At 35.0% G+C, this 21808-nt stretch overlaps 1 protein-coding gene across 3 annotated transcripts in view; it reads left to right on the top strand.

Moving 5' to 3' along the window:
• The window catches only part of LOC136029166 (uncharacterized), a 38083-nt gene extending 22716 nt beyond the window's left edge, over nt 1-15367 (top strand). For all 3 annotated transcript variants that reach the window (XM_065707273.1, XM_065707272.1, XM_065707274.1), the window contains exons 6-9: nt 5222-5502; nt 8539-8670; nt 10163-10369; nt 14672-15367. In XM_065707273.1, the coding sequence (XP_065563345.1) occupies nt 5222-5502; nt 8539-8670; nt 10163-10369; nt 14672-15187 (1136 nt within the window). In that variant the 3' untranslated portion in view covers nt 15188-15367. The remainder of the gene's footprint in view (nt 1-5221; nt 5503-8538; nt 8671-10162; nt 10370-14671) is intronic.
• The last annotated feature ends 6441 nt before the right edge of the window (nt 15368-21808 follow it).

Raw genomic sequence — 21808 nt, 5'->3', positions numbered from 1 at the left:
GCAGATTTTTCGTCCGAAATTTTGACGTAGCTGATTGGTACCAGTGTATTACGTCGCGGGGCTTTAAATCCAACTCTATTGACATAATGTGAAACTCAGAGACTTGTTTTTGGACAGTCATAATATTCAGATCTGGGAAGTGGGGTCCATAGCCCACCACGTTGCTGGATTTTGTTTCATCTACCATTATCGGGTTATAATCCTCACATATTTAATTTAGAAGCCATGGAAATTTTGATTGTAAGGAGCCTTAAGAGACCCCTTCAAATGCTGTTTTTAGCGCAGGTTTATCGATGTTATGGGGAGTTTAGATTAGGCCCACTTCACTTCATTAACTGTACCCCAAATCTGTGAAAGGCTACGTTATCATGTTTGAAGGATGTTATATGTGTGACTTCTTCAATTTGTTTATATATATAGTGCATGAGGAGGAGCTTCTGAGGCTTCGTAATAAGTAGGGTTTTATTTCAGTTAAAATAAATTCGATTTTTGTTTAGCGCTGGTCACCAAGGGCAGTATTGTGCATAGTATCAAATTGCTTCAGCAGTATTTTTGAGCAGGGTCTATGGCCATAATGGATTTGTTGGCCAGTTTATGTTGTGCAGAGGTCCAGTGTAATCCTTGGCATCCACAGAGGATACCTATCAGTCATTATGTTCGTCTTAATTTCAAAAATAATTTGGTGAAACTTCCTTTAAATGAGTTTCAAAGTGCAGTTTTCTGTCTAGAATTATTCTTAGGTGCTGCACCCAAGAAACTTCTGGAATATGAATTGAGTTTATATATATATATTGCGCAAGATGTTGAATTTTGTTTTCTTTGGGATTGCACAAGCGTTGATATGACAGGAGTTAGTGGTAGAGATAATTTTATGGAAAATTCTTGTACGTAGGTTTGGAATTAGCAAAGTTTTGAATTTGTTTTGTGTATAGTATTTCTAACAGCCTGTATTGCTAGGTGAACAGCGAATTTAAGTCGGAAAGGGGAATATAAATTCATTTTTATGGTTATTGTTAATAACTATGTGATGAGGAATGTAGTGTGCGACCAGAAGGAGCTGAATAGCTTGAGCATTAACTGGAATTAAAAAAAAAATTGTAAAATTGCTTTGGAATTAAAAAAAAAAATTCTCTGTAAGTCCTGAGGCTGCCCTGGTCAAATGAAATTTGCAGCAGGTATAGCCAAGCTTGCTGAAGGACGGGATTTTATAGAAGATTGATGTTTTGTTGAACTCTGTTTTAGCCTAAAAACTATCGGACACAGATAAAATATCCCAAGATAGTTAAAACTGCTCTCTGCGCGCAATTTGGAACACTGACGTTGAAAGTCATTTTTAACGGACAACATGGATTTATGACTAATAAAAAATACAAAGTCCTTGGTCAAAATAGTTAAAACCAGACTACAGTTTCTAATACTTGAAAGAAGTTTCAGATTAAGTCAGGGTTTATGCCTAAGTCAGGGTTTGTTGAGATTTTTTTTTTTTTTCTTTAAGGATAGATTACAGTAAAGAATAGGTGAACCCATGATGAAACAACTGACTTCCATTTTGAATCTGTCAACAGTAGTTTTTAACAAACATAATTTAGGTCCCTAATTAGCTCATGCAAGATGATTTTTTGTACAAATAATTCTTGCAGCTCCTGTTTTTTACAAAAAAAATCTAGCAATAGATCTGTGCGTATATATTGAAAAGAAGAGTAGGATTAGGGAGGGCCTCTTAATTCTCGTTCTCAAAATTTGTAGATGTCAAGTTTCGGAAAAGAATCGGAGAATAAATAGACATGACAAGAGGCATTTTCTAAAACCGATTTTACTTTATTCTTTTTTCTTTTTTTTTCATAACTTACTAAGGGGACCTGCTTTAATTTTGAATGGTCAGTCGGTTGGTACGCTTTTACTTCAAACGAACATAGTAATGTTGAATTTGCCTATCGAGATCCATTAGGTTTTGTATCAGTTTTGGCAGTCATTTGTTTGCCACAAGATAAGTTTTTTTTTTATCTTCTTTTACATTTGATAATGTAATCTATGCCGAGATGCCGTTATTACCAGATTCCAAGCTACAGGGGGAACCTAATCTGCCATAATTTTCCTGAGTTAGAGTAAAACCGGCGTTAGTCTTGACTTGGCGTAAAACGAGCTCTGTCCAAGTCGCTCTTATTCTTCCCCAGTTCTAACTTTTCTAATAGAAAGGTAGGCAGGCAGCAGCTTGTTGACATTGGAAACATGGAATGATTTTAGTGCGTCTTTGTTATCACCAAATGGTCTCCGTGGTCAATTCAACGCACCGCCCGTTCGTCGGTGACTTTTTAGCAGGTAGGTTCCACCTTGTTTAATCCGGAATGGTGCAGGGATTTTCAATCTGTTAGTGCATTTGAAAAGGCAATCATTATTATTCGATATTTGTTATAATTGATTTTTAGTTATTTTCTTCCAAACCCCGAGATAGCAACAAAATTTGGCCAATCCTTAATTTTATTAATGCATAAATAAATTAAATGCCCCGCCTCCCCTTGCTCACATTTTAGGATGAAGTAATTGGATACGTTCCCCTTCTTACCAGAACCATAAAAGGAACTTTATGTGCATGACTGGAGGCACAACATGTGAGATTAAGTTTATAAGTCTTGTGTTTTCTTGCGTGAATTTCTTGTCCTAATTTAACCTAATTCCTCGTTATTGGGATGTCTACGAAACGGGTTGTTCGATCAAACCCAAACTTGAAGAGAAGTAACAGCTAGTATCCTAATTGTCCCTTTCGAGAGTCTCGTACTGATCCAACCTATTGGGGGTTGAGGAGGGGATTCGGTGATGTCTTTGTGCCTTTTCGGGATCTGAGTCACTTCTACTTCAGCATTGATTAAGAAACGGGAGTCAAAGTAAAAGGAAATTCTAATTCAGGAAATTTACAAGAACGAGTTGCCGAGTTTCAATATAAATTGGTGGGAATATTTAGCGAATCTTCGATTCTTGTCTTTCGGTGGCTGAACCAGCCCGGATTTTGTCAGTGGGAGCCAGTTGCTAAATTGATATAATAGCAGATCTACCAGAATTGATCATCTGATAACTATGAAACATGAAAGATAACACAAGGGTATTTTTCAGAGGCTTAGCACTGACCCAACTTAAATGAAGAAAAGGATCCCTAGATTCTAGTCATTAGGCCATCTACTTAAAGACGTTGATTGATTCAAACCAAACTTGTGACTTGGCAAACTAAATAGAGACTTTGTGGATACATATACATAAATCCGTGAAAGGCGGCCTTTATTATATTCGTTGTATCGTTGCTGCAGGCAAATTAAGTATATTTCTAAAGCTTTCTTAATCCCTGGCAAATATTAAATCTGAAAACAGTTACTGAAACACTGCGTGGCACTGGCACTCGAGGTATAGCTACTTTTCTTGTTTGACAAAGTTTATTAGTAATAATAATAAACGAGCCTATTTTTGTGCTACTTAGTGTACATCCCTACTTTATTTTATGCATACTTTAGCTTGATTTGAGTAGCGATATGCTCTTTGGAACAGTGAAACAACGGAAATTCTGTGCTATAATACTTGCTGGTGAGTATATGTTACCTATTATATTCTAATTTCTTTTAGACTAATGAAGATATCACAAGCCTACCAGTTGCCACGAACAAAAACTTTGAATTTAGTCTTCTTTTGTGAAACTTTAATAGCAGAGTAGTTGTTGCTTTATTAAGACAGGTTTTGTAAGTAAATATTTGAAAGCTACTATTAAATCATAGTTTCATAAAACTACAGAATTTCGTGGAGTTATTTTTTATGACTTTTACCTTTCTTTGGTTGTTGCATATCCACGCACAAAAAAAACACTTTTGGATAAAAAAGTTAAAAGTCAGATTAGTTTTTATATTATCTTTGATGTTACTTTTTTCCATTTTTGTCGCATTGAAAATAACTTGATTATAAAGACTAATGTTTGAAATCGTTTTTCTGTCGGTAAGGAATGGCTCAGGCCTGAACAATGGAATTGGAATCCGGCTGAACAAGCCGGAACAAAGCCTGAACCTTACTGTTTGGAGGGCGTTTCATATGGCTTTCGGCTAAAGATAAAAGAAACATTAGACTCTCATGTCGTGATGTTTCTAGAAAAAGAAGCTTACTTGAAGATTTCTCGCGGTTGATGGGGCTGGTTAATGAATAGAAAGGAAAGGCTTTCCGATACTCTTGCACTTCTGGTGCTGACGAAGCTAATATTACCAACTTGGCATTACAATTTACTGTCAGTAACTGGAGCATAAGTTACTGTTTTCAAGTAGAATGTTTTGACACGGTGATTGTTCCACTTCAAGTCTTGCTGTTCGTCTGTGGCAACCCATCCTTGTCTAAGATGATGCAGTGAATAATGACGAAGCAATGGCTTGCCCGTGTTTCGGATGGTCTACGAAAGACTTCGTTCCTTTTTGCAATCGAAGTAACTCCAAACGAGCACTGCTAGGTGGAGAGGCTCGCTCATGAAAAGAACTGTTCAACTCTTCTTGAAAGGTTGCAACCATGATCAGGCAGTTTAGACGTTATTTGCAACACTTATATGGACCTCCTACAGACAAGTCCTTTTGCTTGGGCTAAACATAGGTGTCATAAATATCGTATCCTTTCCACGTTCCGACTTTACACATTCTAAAGTTATTTTATCAGCTCTTACATAATGTGTTTTTTTTTTTTCAACCTTGAGTTATAAGAACACTATATATAGTTTTACCACGTTACACAGTTTCAAAAAAGACTTCACCAATTAGCCTTTTTTATTTTTAATTCAGGTTGAGATCTAGCGTTTGCCCTTTTTAATTTGAAGGCAGGTTTTATGTCTTTTTGGAGTAGATACAAACCCTCGAACAGTTTTGGACCAAGAGAACTTGGTTCTTGGATCAAGGACCAAGTTCTCCTTTGGTGTAAGTTTAACGGGAGGAAATTGGGTTTGACTTTTCTGAGTAGAGTTTTTTGTTTTTTTTTAATCCTGGGAGGCAAGATTTCTGGCGACTATTTTTCCGAAGACGAGTTGTCCCGATGTAGGTGTTCATTGGAGGCAAGTTTTCTGTGAAAATGAATTTTTTAAGGACAAGTTTTCATGGTGCTGGTTTTCCAGAGGATTCGTTTTTCTATCGGGGTAAGCAATATTGTTTGTCTGATAATTTACAACTAGTCTTGTTAAAGATACTAAAATGCTTATTGTATTTTAATTTTATAGCGCCTTCTTTGACACAAGATCAACGGATAATGTTGCTTCATAAGCGAGACAAATTTACAAAGGCGGGATACACACTAACGGGAGAAATATTGCAATTGCAATCTAGCCGATCTGAATTGTTTGGTAGAATGCTTACTGTTTCTGACAACGAAGACATCTCTCATTATCAGAATCTTATAACAGAGAATTTGAAGCTTAAAAACGAGCTGATGTCAAGGGTGAAAGAAGTAAATAAAGCTGTGGTGAAGTGTAACGACACTCTAGGAATACCTAGTGAAAAGGTTGGTCCCTTTTTTGTCAATTTTTAACGTGTATTTTCTACAGATGTCTTATTGGGTTACATACCAAAGTACTTTGCTAAAAATTCTTCTTTAAAGGGTATTTGGGTGTATGTGTTTTTTTTTGTTCTTTTTTTTTCCTCTTTTTCCCCTATCACCCGCCAGTTGAGCGTTAGTCCCAATCCATGCGCGTTGGTAATATACGTAGTTGGGAGGGGGTGCAGATGTTCAAAACCGTACCTATCTCTAAGGTGTAAAACTCAATAGGGTCTTGGGGACGGTAGCTATCCTGTTGTCCAGCCTCTGTACCAAATTTGTTCATAGTTAGTGAATTTTCCAGTTTGCAAATGCTATCCAAATCGCATATAATTGAACAAGAAGCAAAAATAGATGTAAAACATTGGTGTTAAATAATAATCACAGACAACATTGACCAAAAGGTGTCTAGAATTTTAACGATGAAGGATATTTCCTTTTAAAACATTTTCTTTCTCTTGGGCGAAACAATACAATTTCGAAACTGATTGAAGAGATTTTAGAATAAAGGATCCCTCGTTTGTACCGTTATTTTGAAACGAACAGTTTAATAAAAGAAGCTAAACAGAAAACGTTCTAATACAGGAAGCGTTCTGGCAGAGTTGACTGCATGGGATCTCATCGAGTATTTTTAAAAAGAAGACTGCTTAAGTTGCTGATCTTATACTTGTACACTGCATTCCGCCTTTTACAAGTCAGAATATTCAGCCAATATGGGCAAGCACTGAAAAAGATTCAGCAACATTAACTAGGTAGTCGTCTAATGAGTTCAAATGTTGGCGGCTTACTTCTGCCTGTATATTACACGTTTTTGCTTCGTTAAGTGCAAACCAATTTGAAATTACACATCCCTTAGGTTCATCTACCCGCTTCCTCTCCTCCCTTAACACCTTTTATATGATTTTACTTTCAAGAGATGGTTTTGTATAAAGAATCCAAAAGGGCAACATTTGAACGTAAATTAGGCTGTCAGAGCAATAAATTTCAGTATCTGGCGTTATAAAATACGTAAGAAAGAATGAAAATGTTCAAAGCTGAACTTCAGGGGTATTTGCAGAATTTTGTCTTTCGGAACTTCTTACAGAGTTTTTATTATTTACTATGTCTATGATATTTACTCATTTCAGTCAACAAGCTCAGTAAGCAGTGCTATTTATTATATCCATGACTCTGGTTGCAGGAATGAAGACCACATTGGAAGCATAGTATTACTGCTGATCAAGTGTATCGAAGCTCAATTTGTTATATTGCTTTTTTTGTAGATATCTTCTTTAGGTATTATGAGTGTTTCCGATGATAACTTGAAATTTGACTTTATTTGGATCTTTGTTTGGTTTTAAGTTTGGTTTGTTGGTCGCGAACGAAGTGTACCATGCCCGGTAGTCCAATGCGACTTCCTAAAGTTCATATCCCCCCCCCAAAAAAAAAAGAAAAGAGAAAAATATGAATGATGTACATGTGAACTTCTTATAAAAACTTTCGTTACGAAATTTTTCATTAATATTGCCTTTTTTTGGGGGGGGGGTCAAGAAAATCGGGTGCTATTAACTTGAAAAGGTCTTGAGGAAATGTTTCTCTGCAATCTTAGATATTGAATTCGAAACGTTTGAGCATCCAGTTGTTGTTTCTTTTTTTGTTTTTTAACTAATAGTTTTTTTGGTCAAATCACCTTTTTTAGGAGATCTGCCTAGTTACATTCTGAACGTATAAATGGAAACATAACACATCTGACTAAGGGATGGGGTTTTATAGATTGTGTCGTATGATGGCCAATGTAGGTTTTGTTTATGTCCAGAGGTTTCCTTGCATTATAAGCGTCACGGGATATATCTTAAACCTATTCCCCCTCTGGATGTCGACTGCAAGAATGGGTCTTCTTATGAGCACTGACCCAATGCATGAAATGCCTATTAGGTATTATCCGGATTGTTTTTGTAAAGTTCATTCGAATTTCTTGGTTTTTTATATGAGTATACATTATGGATTCGCTGCCTTCAGTAGTAAAATCAGTTTATGCATGTTTTGTTTTATTTGAAAGTATCACTATTGTTTTCATATCAGTGTAACAACGTGTATTTTTATATCTGCTAGTTTATTTTGAAATAAATTATTCCTGAATTATATTTTCCAAGAAGATAAGAAATATAGTGTTTATTCATTCGTCCCTAGTATAATTTCTTTTATTTTGTCCTCTTAACTGCTCATTCGCTCTTGGATATTCGCTAGCACTAAGGTTTAATCTGCTCCAAAACATGGCCTGGGCAGATATCACTAATCAGGTATTTAGTATTTGCTACGTATAATTTTAAATTTGTGAATCAGCGAATTCAATCCAGATTTTTTTTTTTTTTTTTTTTTTTTTTTTTTTTTTTTTTTTTTTTTTTTTTTTTTTTTTTTTTTTTTTTTTTTTTTTAAGAGAATGCACATTATGCTTAGAAACAAGAAATTATAAACTCAGGTTTCGCGGATGTTGACTTCGATGCAGTCCTCTATATTAACCAGGTAACTCTTTGAAAGGGATTTGGCTTCTTTGGATCCTTGAACTTAACCTGAGGTAATTCTTGGTGTTACCAAAATTTCTTGTAAATTGACATCCAAGCAGTTTGAGTGTCGTTTGTACGAAAAACTTGCAAACGAAAAAAAAATGCTATTGTTATTGTCCTTTCCATTTGTTTTTTGTCTAGTTTTAACAATCTATAAGTAAGACTTTTCTACTCTGAAAATGTGAGTTCGATTACTGAAAAATTTTTGGGCAAACGGAAATTTCAACTAGATATTATAAGTTTATGTTTGTTGATACAGCAATTATATCAAACTCAAAGGTAAAAACTTGCACGTGCGGTAAACTACTCTCGTTCACAAGGTCACTGACGTATATCAATATAATTTATATTTCCATGTATTTTGATGGACATACATATTGCCCTGTATATTCTCCAGAGATAGTAGAATCTATTGCAATAGTTGTTAGTTTGTCTGTTTAAGTTGTGTTTTATTTTCTAGGAATTTTTAAGTCTGAATGTGAAATATTTTGACCCGAAAAATCACTTTTGCTGTGACTGCAAAAGCTTGTTTGAGTCTGCAACTGAGTATCTCTATCATTTGAAGATGTCATCCCACAAAAAGCTGTATAAGGTATGCTCAGTTTCTATGTTTTTTCTTCAAGCAGATTTCTCCAAAGGATGGATTTTCTTGTTCTCCAAAAAATCGGAGTAACTTGGACTGTAATTACTTCACCAGTCTTCTTTGGAGAAAACTTTTATTTGTTGTACATTAACTTTAATGTGTTGTTTCGGGAGTATTTTCAATTTAGCCCCTTTTGATCTGCTGCTGTAAGTGCATTCTTACTGTAAGTGAGTCAGGTGATACTTCCGGGAATTACAAGGGCTGGTAATGGCGCAGTGAAGCAATATTAATTTATTGAAGTTTAGGTTTTATTCAAAAGTTGAAACCTAGATTGAATCTGAATTTGTTGAAAATAGACCGATTGTTTGTGTTTAAAATCTTTGGGATTTTAAACTAATTAGTACGTAGTTACTATGTTGAACATAGTTTCATCTTTATCCCAATGTAAAGCAAAGTTCAAAAAAGTTATTTATAAGATAAATACAACTAATATTTTTTTCTAGGTTTCTTCTTTTATCGGTTTCTTGTGTTATTTAGTTATTATTCCAACGCTCTTTACTTTTTTTCTTGCCTTCCTTATTGATTTTGGTGTTTTGGGAAGGTTATGTATTTGACAAAAAACATGTTACTATTATTTTGGCTCAATAGAGCTGAGCTATCCTTTAATGCAAGATTGGACGCTGAATCCGAAAATACGACGCAGGATTTCTATCGTTGGTCGTCTTTATGGTTTTTTTTTTAGAACTTGGGTTTTTATAAAAAAAAAAAAAAAAATCGGTTCAAGTTTGCTTTACGCAAATTATGATGTAGGAACCAAAAAGAACCGAAAGTTTTTTTTTTTTTTCCTTTCCGTAAATTATGATGCAGGAACCAAAACGAACCGAATAGTTTTTTGTTTTTTTTCTTAAATGTTTGTCTGTTTTTGAGTTTGAAACAAAATGTGTTACTTGCTTATTTGATAGTATTATGTTTGTGATAGGCGTTATTTGCTAGTCTGTTTTTCTTTAATTATTTCATAATTTCACTAATAACATTTCATGTTTTCATATTTACAAGCATGTCCTCTACAAAATTTTGTTAGATTGGTAACAAAATGATTCCTGCATCTTCGCAGGTAAACAGCTTCTATCTTGCTCCTTTTTGTTCTTTTTTCGTTCTTTTTTTTTGAATTTCTACATATTTTGACTCCTATTATACAGCATTGTTTGAAATCTTTAAAATTAAAGGGTAAAGTAGTTTGAAAGGATGGAATCCACAAGCTAGTATAGTTGAGCCTGGTTTGGTTCTTTATGTGCTAGTAGTGCGTACTATCATTTCCCTAAGCCATTCATAACACTAATATACTTAATTAGATTCTTCTCACTCACAGCATGTTGGTAAAAAGTAAAAAAAAATCTTATTTCTCGTTTTTTTTATTATTCTATTTCGGTTATTTGGTTTACAGAATAATTTCTTTTTGGTTTCTGAACGGTTTAAACATTGTGTTTTTTTTTTTTCCTAGCGTACAAAGGATAGACCCTGGTGTGAAGGAAATGCTAATATCGATGGAAAGGAATTACAAGACTTCGACAAAACCGTTCCTTTTGAAGGGATGCCCTTTATTCTGCCAGTTGACGCGTTTTATTGTAAACTTTGTGATATTTGGAGTGGAGACAAGGAAAGTACTCTCCAACATCTATCATCAAAGGCCCATAACAACAAGTATCTGGTAATTTCTTTCTTTTTCTAGTTTGAATTATAAATTTTATTAATATCACAGCAGTCTTTCTGGTGATTTGTGCTGTTATTTTTTTCTTCTTGTATGGGTAGAGGGGGACTGCATGTATGCGGGGAGAGAGAGAGAGAGAGATAAAAATTGACTTTTTCAACGAGCGTCAAATTTGGGCCACGTAATAGAAATCTAAATACAAGTCTTGCTAAACATAGTGTAGGTTATACCACGGCAAATAAGTATCATTTTCGACTTTTAAGGAATTATGGTATCTTTTGTAGATCTTTATGCTTTCCTTTCGGTTTCTGCCGTAGTTGACAAAATAGAGGTAGTTCCTGGGGTTTGAGTCATAATTATGCTAATTTCTATTTGTCGCTTACTCTTTATAGACAGGTTTTTTATGCAAAGGCGAGCATTTTTACACATTGTTGAAATCACAGTTATGTAAGTGGTTTCAATATGTGTAATTGAAGAGAACTGAAGAGGGAATATAAGAGAACTTTAAAATAATTAGATGCTGAGTAAAAATTCTGTAAGTGGTTTTGGTATACATCTAAGCCTGTATTTACAGTTTCTGATCTTACTTGATTAATAACTGAGAGAGAGAGAGAGAGAGAGAGAGAGAGAGAGAGAGAGAGAGAGAGAGAGAGAGAGAGAGAGAGAGAGAGAGAGAGAGAGAGAGAGAGAGAGAGAGAGAGAGAGAGAGAGAAAAAAATTACTTTTTCAACGAGCGTCAAATTTGGGCCACGTAATAGAAATCTAAATACAAGTCTTGCTAAACATAGTGTAGGTTATACCACGGCAAATAAGTATCATTTTCGACTTTTAAGGAATTATGGTATCTTTTGTAGATCTTTATGCTTTCCTTTCGGTTTCTGCCGTAGTTGACAAAATAGAGGTAGTTCCTGGGGTTTGAGTCATAATTATGCTAATTTCTATTTGTCGCTTACTCTTTATAGACAGGTTTTTTATGCAAAGGCGAGCATTTTTACACATTGTTGAAATCACAGTTATGTAAGTGGTTTCAATATGTGTAATTGAAGAGCATTAAGTCATCCAGTAGCTTCTCAATTTCATTCTCTTTTAATAATTCGCCTTTAGATGTTGGATAGTTACTGGTTGATTTTCATTTAATTTTGTTATCGTCAGTTTTGTACGTGTTGAAACTGCAAAGAAAACTGAAGCATCATTTATATTGACTGAATTAGCTGAAAAAACTGACGTGACTAAAATCATTCAGATCGTCGCTGCCGAATTCCTTAAAATTCTAGTGAGAATATTAATGCAAGGGTATAAACAATACAATATGTCAAATTAAAATGAGTGCTGAGTTATTTGGATGGATATATTTCGATATTAAAGTCGCCTGTAATAATAACAGCCCGTCGGAAAATCGACAAATTATCATATTCAACATCAAAAACTATAGAAAATCTTAGATAAAACTAGATGAAGGACGAATTCTGACAAGTAAAGAGCACTCACTTGTTTCCACTGAAGTTGTTATACACTGAAGTCTTTTTTATAAAAATATTTTGAATGTCTGACCCTGTATACACCGCTAGACCACCACTTTGACAATTATTCCAGTTTTCTAAAACACTAACAATCATAAATACACCGAAGACCTGTATTGCTATCCTTAAGCCAAGTTTTGATAAGTAAGAAATCTTGAAAAAGATGTATGTTGCTGTCGTCCTTATCCTATCAGTAAAAAATTGATAGCTTTAGATTCCAAGTGAAACAATCCAAGGTCGTCCTCCATACTGTAATTATATAAGGTTACCAAAGGACAAAGTCAAAAATATAGTTAAAATCTTGATAAGCCTACAAATGTTGTTCAGTGTCATCCAATTCACCCATGAGAATTTCATTATGTCTAGAAATGAAATCAGCCTAAGTCTGTTCCAAATCGTATAAATTCTATATCCTGGGAGGAATAACAATATCTCTAAAAAGTATCAAATATAAATGTATTAACCTTCATCATGCTAAACCGTGTACTAAATACTGAAAAAAAATATTAAACATAAATAAAAAAAGGCAAAAAGAACGGGAGGGAGATTGTGCAAATATGCTTCGATTGAAAATTGCGAACATATTTATCATTTATACAAGCTACTGCAGTGACTTCTATGCTAATGGTTGATTACAATGTAGAAAGAATCTTTTAATGACAAACGAAAAAAAAAAATTGAGTAGATTTGCTTATAGCATATTTTTAAATTACAAGCTAAATTTCCGTTGCAAATGCAGTTGTTTCACAATAAGTAAAGTTTTGGTTAAAATCAAACTGTCCGGCTGATTTAGGTCATTTAAAGATAATTTTATTCAAGAAAACCTAGTGGATTCTAAATTTATTTTAACGGATTGGCCAGTCTCCTTTTTGTGTTCACCCAAACATAATTTTTTTAATGAAAACAATGATTTTGAGTTTAGTTTGTTTTTAGACCTCATAGTCTACGTTTAGAGTTGTGTTTACAGTTCGTGTTTTGTCGGACTGGACACAGGGAGATTAAAAGTTAGTCATTTCCTACAACTGAGTGAGATTGTTTTTTTTCCTCACCGTGGTGGGGTAGGAAATTAATTTTAGTGAATACTCTCATTGCAATATCGATAGGAGAGTGTGTCTTCCCTTCAAAAAGATAGTTAGAGAGATATTAGTGGTGGTACAGATTGTGGCACCTCGGGCCCAATAGTTTGGCCCTTATTCCCTCCATAGGTAGTATACATTGCAAACCCACACTGGTTGTAATATTAGCGCGGGAAGAAATTGTAGAACCCTTGAAACTGCTCGACTTTGATACCTATTATTTAACGTAAGCCAGTAGTGGCATCGATTTGACTCTGCCACACACGCCGGCACCGCCAGATTATCCTAGTGACGTTAGAGACCTTTCAAATACATAGATTCAAAAATGATTAAATGTAATGACTAATTATCAGTAAGATACCAGATTGATTTTTACCAAATACACAACACTAAGTAAATGTTTCACATAAGTGTTCAATTCTCGCTTAAGTTGGTATTTACGAGCTTTTAAGCTTACTGAGATAAATTGTAAAACTCATTTTGCAATATAGAAGAACTCCGGTATCAAGAGACGGAAAGTATATATTTCCAAAGTTATATTTGGTTTCTACCAAACTTAGTATGTCAGAATTTTAGCGTGCAACCTGAGGTTAATATTGGAATAGAAGAGAACTTATATTTCAAAAATTCCAAAAAATACCAAAAAAATACCAAAAAAAAAGTGATTTTGGTATACATCGAAGCCTGTATTCACAGTTTCTGATCTTACTTGATTAATAACTGAGGGTAACACAGTCTAAAACTTAAGATATTAAGCACATATTTTAGAAACGGTGTTTGATTTCTATCAAAATTTGGATTTTTGTTGATAAAATTTGCAAATAAGTTCAGGTTTGTATATATAAGATTAACTGTCTTAATTTAGAGCCACGGTCCTTGGGGCTCATAATCACTAGTGGGCCTGGCGATATTTTGGTGGGTCATGGGCAAGGCGTGCAGCCTTCGGTAGACTATTCTTTAGAGCCTTAATTTTGAAAAAAAAAAATCAGCGTATATTTTTGCGTTCAAGACAGACGAACAATGAACCTTGTTTATATGCTTGAATCGTCTGCCAACCTTCCGTAACTAGAAATTATTTGATCGTGTTAGTTGTTACTTGGGTTGACAGATACGTCGACATTTACAGCTTACTAGAAGAGAATTAGATTTTTGTCTTCTACCCAGTTGCAAATGGCAATGGCTCATGCAATTTTTTGTTTGCTCATATTTCTGGCAATCGTAATACCATAGCTTATTTGTCCAAGCCACGTCCAAAGACATTTTTGAAAAACAAGTGAAAGGATTTGCCAACTGTTAGAAATATTAACAGTCATTGATTCTAAATCAATGTTTGCAACGTAGAAACTAATCATCTTGCTGTAGGGCATGGTCAGTTTTTCAATATTTTGGTTCAAGTTCTCTAACGACAGTTTCAATCCTTAGAGAAATATTTCGCTATTATCGCTGGCTAAAGACTTTTTTTAGTTCATAGAAACCTAGTTGCTTATAAAATTGTTAGCTTAAACTTTTTTTAAGACGCGTTTTTTTTTTAAAAAACAGCTTAAAGATAGTCAAAATGTTTTACCTTTAAGAGTTTGAACCACTCCTCTGCTGATTGAAATTCTTTCTTTATGTTTTAGGAAACTAAGTTGGAATATAGACAATTGTCTTCTTGAAGGGCTAACTTTAATTTTTCTTTTTCGTTTTTTGTCTATATTTTTTTTAAGGAATTTTCGATGAAGAACCCTGACTGGGAGATGGAGTATATTCATAGATGCCAAAAGGTAGCCAAAGCAATATCAAAAAGTAAGTTTGAACTGCGCATGAAAAATAAGACCCTTGATGACGAGACAAGTTCAGCTGCATGTGATATGGAAATATCTGACAGTGATGATTCTGGAAGTGAGGTGAGAACTGTTAGAATTAGTGAAATAAGGAGTGATAGTTCAAGCCGAGGAAGAAGTGAAAGTTCTCTTCGGGAAGTGAAATTACATGCTTACAAAGAAAAAGATCCGAATTCTGTTAAGAAAATCAACAATTCTGCCACAAATAGAAGTGCTTCATCTAAGAAAAGTGATAATAACGCCAGCTCTTCGCTGAAAGCAACCGAAACACATCTGGGAGAGAGTAATCCTCAAAAAGCAGTAACTGATAATAACAAATCATTGAAGCCATTCTTTATCGGGAAAATGCCTGCATTAAAAGCCAAGGAAAAAAAAGTAAATGAACCAGTCGCGAAATAGCGAAACTGTTTTGAATATCAGCCTAATTTAATTTTTTGAAAATCAGCCTCATTTGAGTTGCAATCAAATATGGTTGCTTATTTGCTCTATTCATTTTACCTATGATTTGTCTCTTTATCAGTTTTCTGTATCTTTTTTTACTATTGTAAAGGGATTTTGTTAATAAACTCATTTTTCCGATTTAATAATGTGATTTAGGGCCCGACCGATATATCGTTTGGTCGATATGGAGATCAGTGTCATTATTGAATGTCGGAAAAAATATCGGCTATCGGCCGATAATTTTTTTTAAATATGCAGCTTATCCAGAAGAGGGCGCCAAAGATCCGCAGGTAACCTTTGTTTTTCCAGTTCTTAGGGGTGGAGCCACCTGCTAAGTCTGACCATTGTTAAGAGAGCAGCAAAGATTAGTCAAAGTATATTTGTTGTCAATACTTGCCAATACAAACCTCGTGCAGCAATGTTCCAAGTGTATTTAAACCATGATATCCAGTCGGGGTTTGACTGACTGCCTGTTTGATAACATGACTGCAACTTCAACAAGTGAAGAAGAAGAGTCAGCAAATAAAATTGATCAGCTACTGGAAAGGTAAATGAGTGAGGCTATCTTTGACAGGAAAAAAAGATATCCATTAGAGTGGTGACGAAATAACAGCATTCGTTTCTAGAGACTAGCAAAACTTACTCTGAAGTATCTCTGCTGTCCGCCCTCTTTTGTCGCAAGCTCAGAAACAACTAAAAAAGAAAAAAAAGTATAAACCTAAGTTATGTAAAAAAACTAAACAAAACTAAAAAGAAAAAAAACTAAAAAAGAAAAAAACTAAAAAAAAAGAAGAAACTAGAAAAAGAAAAAACTAAAACAGAACTATACATGACGTCATATACAATATAACGTCAAAAAAACTAAAAAGGGAAATAACTGAAAAAAAAGATAAAAATCTATAAATGACGTCATGTTCGCAACGCGACACCAGGCTTGCGGCTGATAGAGATAATAAAAAAGAAGGCGTGTCGCTGTATTACAAAAGTAATGCGTGTACAATTATCTTGCAATGTCACCAAAAAGAGAACACCAGGAGGAAACACCAGAACAACGCAAAACTAGGCTTTGCGGCTCAAAGAGAAAGGGCCAGATTAGGAATGTCCAATTTATGTCATCAATTCGATCCAAAAATCACATAGCGTTGGCCCTTACGTTGTCCGGAATAGCCGTAACGTTGCTGTTTGGTGAAAGAAATGCTCATTCCGCTTTGAAATTGCCTCTGAATATGCAGTCTACAGAAACTCCCACGTGCAACATTTCCAAATCATCTGGACGGGTAAAGTATTGCAACAATTCAGACTTTTGGGACGAATTGTTTGGGACGAGTGCACAATGGCACACAAAAAATCGCTCGAGGCTCTTGACCGATCATTGCAAGATTTGCGAGGAGATTCCAAACCCTTTGGCAGGACATTAATATTGCTTGCGGGAGATTTCAGGCAAACATTACCTGTTATTCCTAGATCGACACCTGCAGACGAAATGAATGCTTGCCTTAAAAATTCGAATTTATGGGTACACGTAAAGACATTAAAATTAACTATAAATATGCGTGTCCGATTGCAAAACGATGACTCTGGTCAAACATTTTCAGATCAATTGCCGGCAATTGGAAATGGAAAACTCCCAGTTGATTGAATTTCAGGACGGATACAACTGCCTCCTGAACTATGTAATCTAGTGACGTCAAAAAATGATTTGGTTGAAAAGGTATTTCCGAATATTCTAACCAATTATAAAAGTCATAAACGGCTAGGTGAACGAGCGATTCTGGCAGCCAAGAACAAAGACGTCCATGAAATCAACAATATTATTCTGACCAAGATTCGAGACCCGGCAGTCATTACAAGTCAGTCGACAAAGTTCTGGAATCAAATGAAGCGGTTAACTATCCATCAGAATTTTTAAATTCCCTGGATCTCTATGCGTACCAATAATACTGTTGCGAAATATTAACCCACCAAAGCTTTGCAACGGCACGCGACTTGCCGTAAAAAAAACAAAAAACAATGGAAAACGTAATAGAGCAACAATCTTGACAGGGCCTTCCGAGGGTAGGCTGTTCTTATTCCTCGCATTCCACCAAATTAACCCACCAAAGCTTTGCAACGGCACGCGACTTGCCGTAAAAAAAAACAAAAAAAAAACAATGGAAAACGTAATAGAGGCAACAATCTTGACAGGGCCTTCCGAGGGTAGGCTGTTCTTATTCCTCGCATTCCCATGATTCCAATGGATATGCCTTTTCAATTTAAAAGATTGCAATTCCCAATTTGATTAGCATTTGCAATCGCCATCAACAAAGCTCAAGGGCAATAATTAGAAAAATGCGGCATAGATCTTAATACGGATTGTGTTTCCCATGGATAATTATATGTTGCATGTTCTAGAGTTGGTAAACCGGACGATCTATTTATATGGACAGACGATGGGACTGCGAAGAATGTTGTATCTCCACAAGTTTTACGCAGTTAAAAATTAACACCTTGCATATGTGTTGCTTTGGGGGGAGGGGGGTTAGGCTTGCGGCTCAGAGAGAAATTACCAAAAGAAAGCGTGTCGATGTATTACAAGAGCAACGCGAAACCTGGCTTGCGGCTGAAAGAGAAAGTAAAAAAAGAATGCGTGTCGAGGAATTACCAGAGTATATTGGAGGAATTACCAGTTGTATATCCGCAAGTTTTATGCAGTTAAAAATTGGCACCTTGCACATGTGTTGCTAGGGCACGTTCCGGAAAAAACTAAAAAAAATAAAGAAGAAAAATAAATAAGAAAGGAGAAAAACTAAAAAGAAAATTCAAAAAACAAGGGATTACAAGAATTCAAAAACCTTGAAAAAGAAAACCAAAACTTGCAAAATTTCCCAAAAATATCAAAGTTCATTTCAAAATTTCGAAGATAAATGGAAAAAAATTGGCAAAAAACAATTAGAAAAAAACTGGGACTAAAATAGTCATTTTTAGAACTAGATTGCCTATATGTTATGCTCCGGCCAAGAGACTAAAGTGGAAAAGACCAAATCAGAGAAGTCAAAAAAACAAAGTCAGGAAGATAGGCCTTAAATAAGATCTTGGACATGTAGCTGACAATAGACGGAACTTGCAGTCTTGAATGGTGTTGGTTCATAATAATTAGGGGAGGAGCAGAGAACAGTATCTGTCAAATCCAAAGAAGAGATCCCCACCCCCTTTAAATTTGTTGTCTGACTCGTCAAAATGTAACGCAATGCATTTAAACAAATTTTTGATGCGTTTTTCAACTTTTTTTGTTAAAAAAAAACAAAAGAGGACTAAACGTAGCTTGAACATGGCTAGCCTTTACAACATTTAAGGACTTGAGAAATAAATTAGTAGTAACGGCACAAGGCTTTTAACCGGAGCCTTATCGCTGCTCTTGACCGGTCCCCTATCTCTGCTGTTAAATGGTGGCCTATCCTTTTAAAAGCATTGCTCTTATTGCTTTTAAAATGACTGGCTGTCATTTCAGCGACAGCCATTAGGTGTTTTTACGTCACAGGGAATGTTTTCTAAGAGATACAGGTGTTAATTACTTAATTGGAGTTGGGGATGACGCAATATTTTATGATTTGCTTCAGTAATGAAAAAGAGTTCTGTGTTTCAACATCGAGGATATTATTCTTTAGTAAGGGATGCCTTTGCTCTATTGGATATTGAAGACTCTAAAAATGGTAAAATGAAACCTAGAATGCCTAATGATGCAGTAGAAATTAGTAGGTTTGCCGGCTAACCATATAATGGGACGAGATGTTTGGGCGATGTTATATCATTAATCAAAATCTAGTCGGGAGAACAGTCATGCTTCGCTGCAAAAGTGAATATCAATGCATATACAAAGATTACATGACGGATTAAACACATTAGTGAAATATATTAAAGACAACAATCTGAATCAATCTCTTGAAAAATGAGTAAGTTTGTTACTATAAATAAAGAATCATTGCTACTATATAACAGAATAGAAGATTTGAGAAGCAAAAAGTCATAAGAAATCTATTGACTTTGGAAAAATGTTTGATACTAGATGATAACTTTCTAGAGTCATCTCTGTAAAGCAAAATATTCACTCAGAGAATTCTTAACCCTATAATGAGAAATGATTCAATGAAACTTTTACGCCGTGGGCCAGATACATTTACTCAATTTATAACTCGAATAAGTTTAGTGACGTCACTTGATTATTCCTCCTAGAAGACATTCATTTTTCCAAGTCAATTTCTTATTGGAAGTGAGACAGTCAACATTTAAAAAATGTTTTGCGCATGTCCATACATTGAGTAGCTCTTTATCCTGTGAGAATTTTACTATTATTGATAACTATAATGAAAAGCGTAGATTATGCAATCCATGTACGTTGCGTAGAGGATATGCTGTGAAAATTAAAGACTAAATCCTGTCTTGAAGAGATTTGTGACTCTCATAATAAAGGTTTCGTATGTCCCAATTGTCACTATGATAAATGTGAGGAGTTGGAAGAATACTTACCCTGGCATGATTGCAAGAAACCCTAAACGTGATTTCAGTTTATTTTTAAGAGACTGATATCTTCGTGGTTTTAGATTGCTTTGCGAGGAAGAACCTGGTCTACGCTTCAATTCATCGAGTAATAAGACAGTCGGATTTTCATGACATCGCTGTGAAGATAACAGCTATTATGATTGTAAACCTACTGACTTATAGTTGGCTGTTACAGAAAATGATCCTTTATTATAATTTTGCATGCGACATTGCTTGAAATAAGCAAGTTGAAACACGCGAATTTTATAATATAAATCAGAATAATATCATTGAATTTACGAAAAGATATAATAAAATGGAGTTACATTTTATTGTAGGAAATCTGACCCTGACATTGCAAGCCAAGATAAATACAAGCTGAATTCTTACAAGCTGCCGCCACTTCACATTAACCTTGGTTAACTATACTTGGAAGAAGAAATCTAAAGGACACATAGTTTTAAACACACGAGTTTTAACAATAAACAATTTCACGAACATGTTTAAAGCATTTCACTGTTAAGCCACTGTGATTTATATTACAGAGGAAGGAAAGAGTATTTTCAACTAGAAAGCCATTCAACCGAGAATTGTCACCATCAATGCTAAGAAATTCACTGTGAGTGTATCCACGACATCGAAAAAATAAAATATAAAAGCACATTAAAACCACAGCATTTGGTTGATAAGTATTGTAATCGCTTCTGATTTTGAACTACAGATTTTCTACTTTGCTCATAAAGTTTATAATGTGAGGCGCGTAGCAGACATACAGTAGGCCAAGAGGATCAAAAAATTCAATATTCTTCGCTGTTTTAAAAATTGTTTGACAGCCAATGTCTTGCAAAGCCATATAATGTCTTGCATATAATGTCATTGCATAGCCAATATCTTGCATAGCAGATGCATAGCCATGGTCTTTACAGTAGATGGGCTACAATTAACAATGGTAAGAACATTGTTAACACTTTGAATATGGTCGAGGAAATCCGAGGGTATACAATAGGTTGTGTATTTTGGTAATGTAGGGATCCAAGTTGAATACATTGATTATTTGATTTGTGTTCATGGTGGTGCATGGAAACCACAGCTTTTGGTTGAAAAATCTTGTACTCATTTTCGACTTTGAATGGTACGAGGTCTAATTGAACACTGCTAGGTGTGATTCCCCAATAGGTTTCAAATTGACCTAGCGAGGGTCATGCAATACTCTTCTCCAATCGTTCGGCAAAGGTCTACTCTAAACATACTATGCCCTTCGGACAATAGTCACATCTTGAGTACCAAAAATCCAATACAGTGATACCATGAGTTTTTGCAAACACTTCTTCAGTTACACCGTTTTGGAATAATTGTGCATGTCGATATAGGGATTGCATTGTCAATTCACTTAAGGCCATGTAGGATTTATCAAAAGACAAATTGTTGAGTGGAATTCCATTTACTTTACGTATAAGAGATGAAAGATCAAACATTTCAAATTTATGTGGAAAATTTGTCCATGATCCAACGGCACTAGCACTTTCTACAAAGGTCAAAGCAAGTTTTGAAAGAATTTTACCATCGATAAATGATGAATCAGTGTAGGTACGTGTACCCGTAGCATCATGCGTTGATTCGCGATTGTATGAGGAACGAGTAATTGGATATTATTTCCACTAGCTCTTAATGTCTCAATTTCCAAAGCAACAGAACTCATAGCTTGTTATTTTCATACATGAAGTATCGCCGAGGTGAGACGTACTGTCACATTGGGCACAGTGCCAAGTGCTTTTCGGAAAATAAAAGTTGACGGAGCAAGTTGTAGCTTTATATCAGTCTTTACAGTGGGGCATATCATTGAGGTCTATTGAATATCTCGTGATTAATTTCCCCACCAAGTTTAAATCTTTAGTTCTTTCATCTCTAAATATGTTGGTAGCGTCAGTGTCTGTTTTGTATTTATATCCCTTAACCACACCTCTGAATTTCTTATAGGATATTAGAGTCATCAACATGGATTGTATATAGCTTGCATAATTTGTAAGATTGTCGCTTGGACTCACCAATGTATCATTTGTCTAA

The sequence above is a fragment of the Artemia franciscana genome, chromosome 7 (genome assembly GCF_032884065.1).
Source record: "Artemia franciscana chromosome 7, ASM3288406v1, whole genome shotgun sequence".
Taxonomy (NCBI): Eukaryota; Metazoa; Arthropoda; class Branchiopoda; order Anostraca; family Artemiidae; genus Artemia; species Artemia franciscana.
This window is presented reverse-complemented; position numbering and strand designations above follow the sequence as displayed.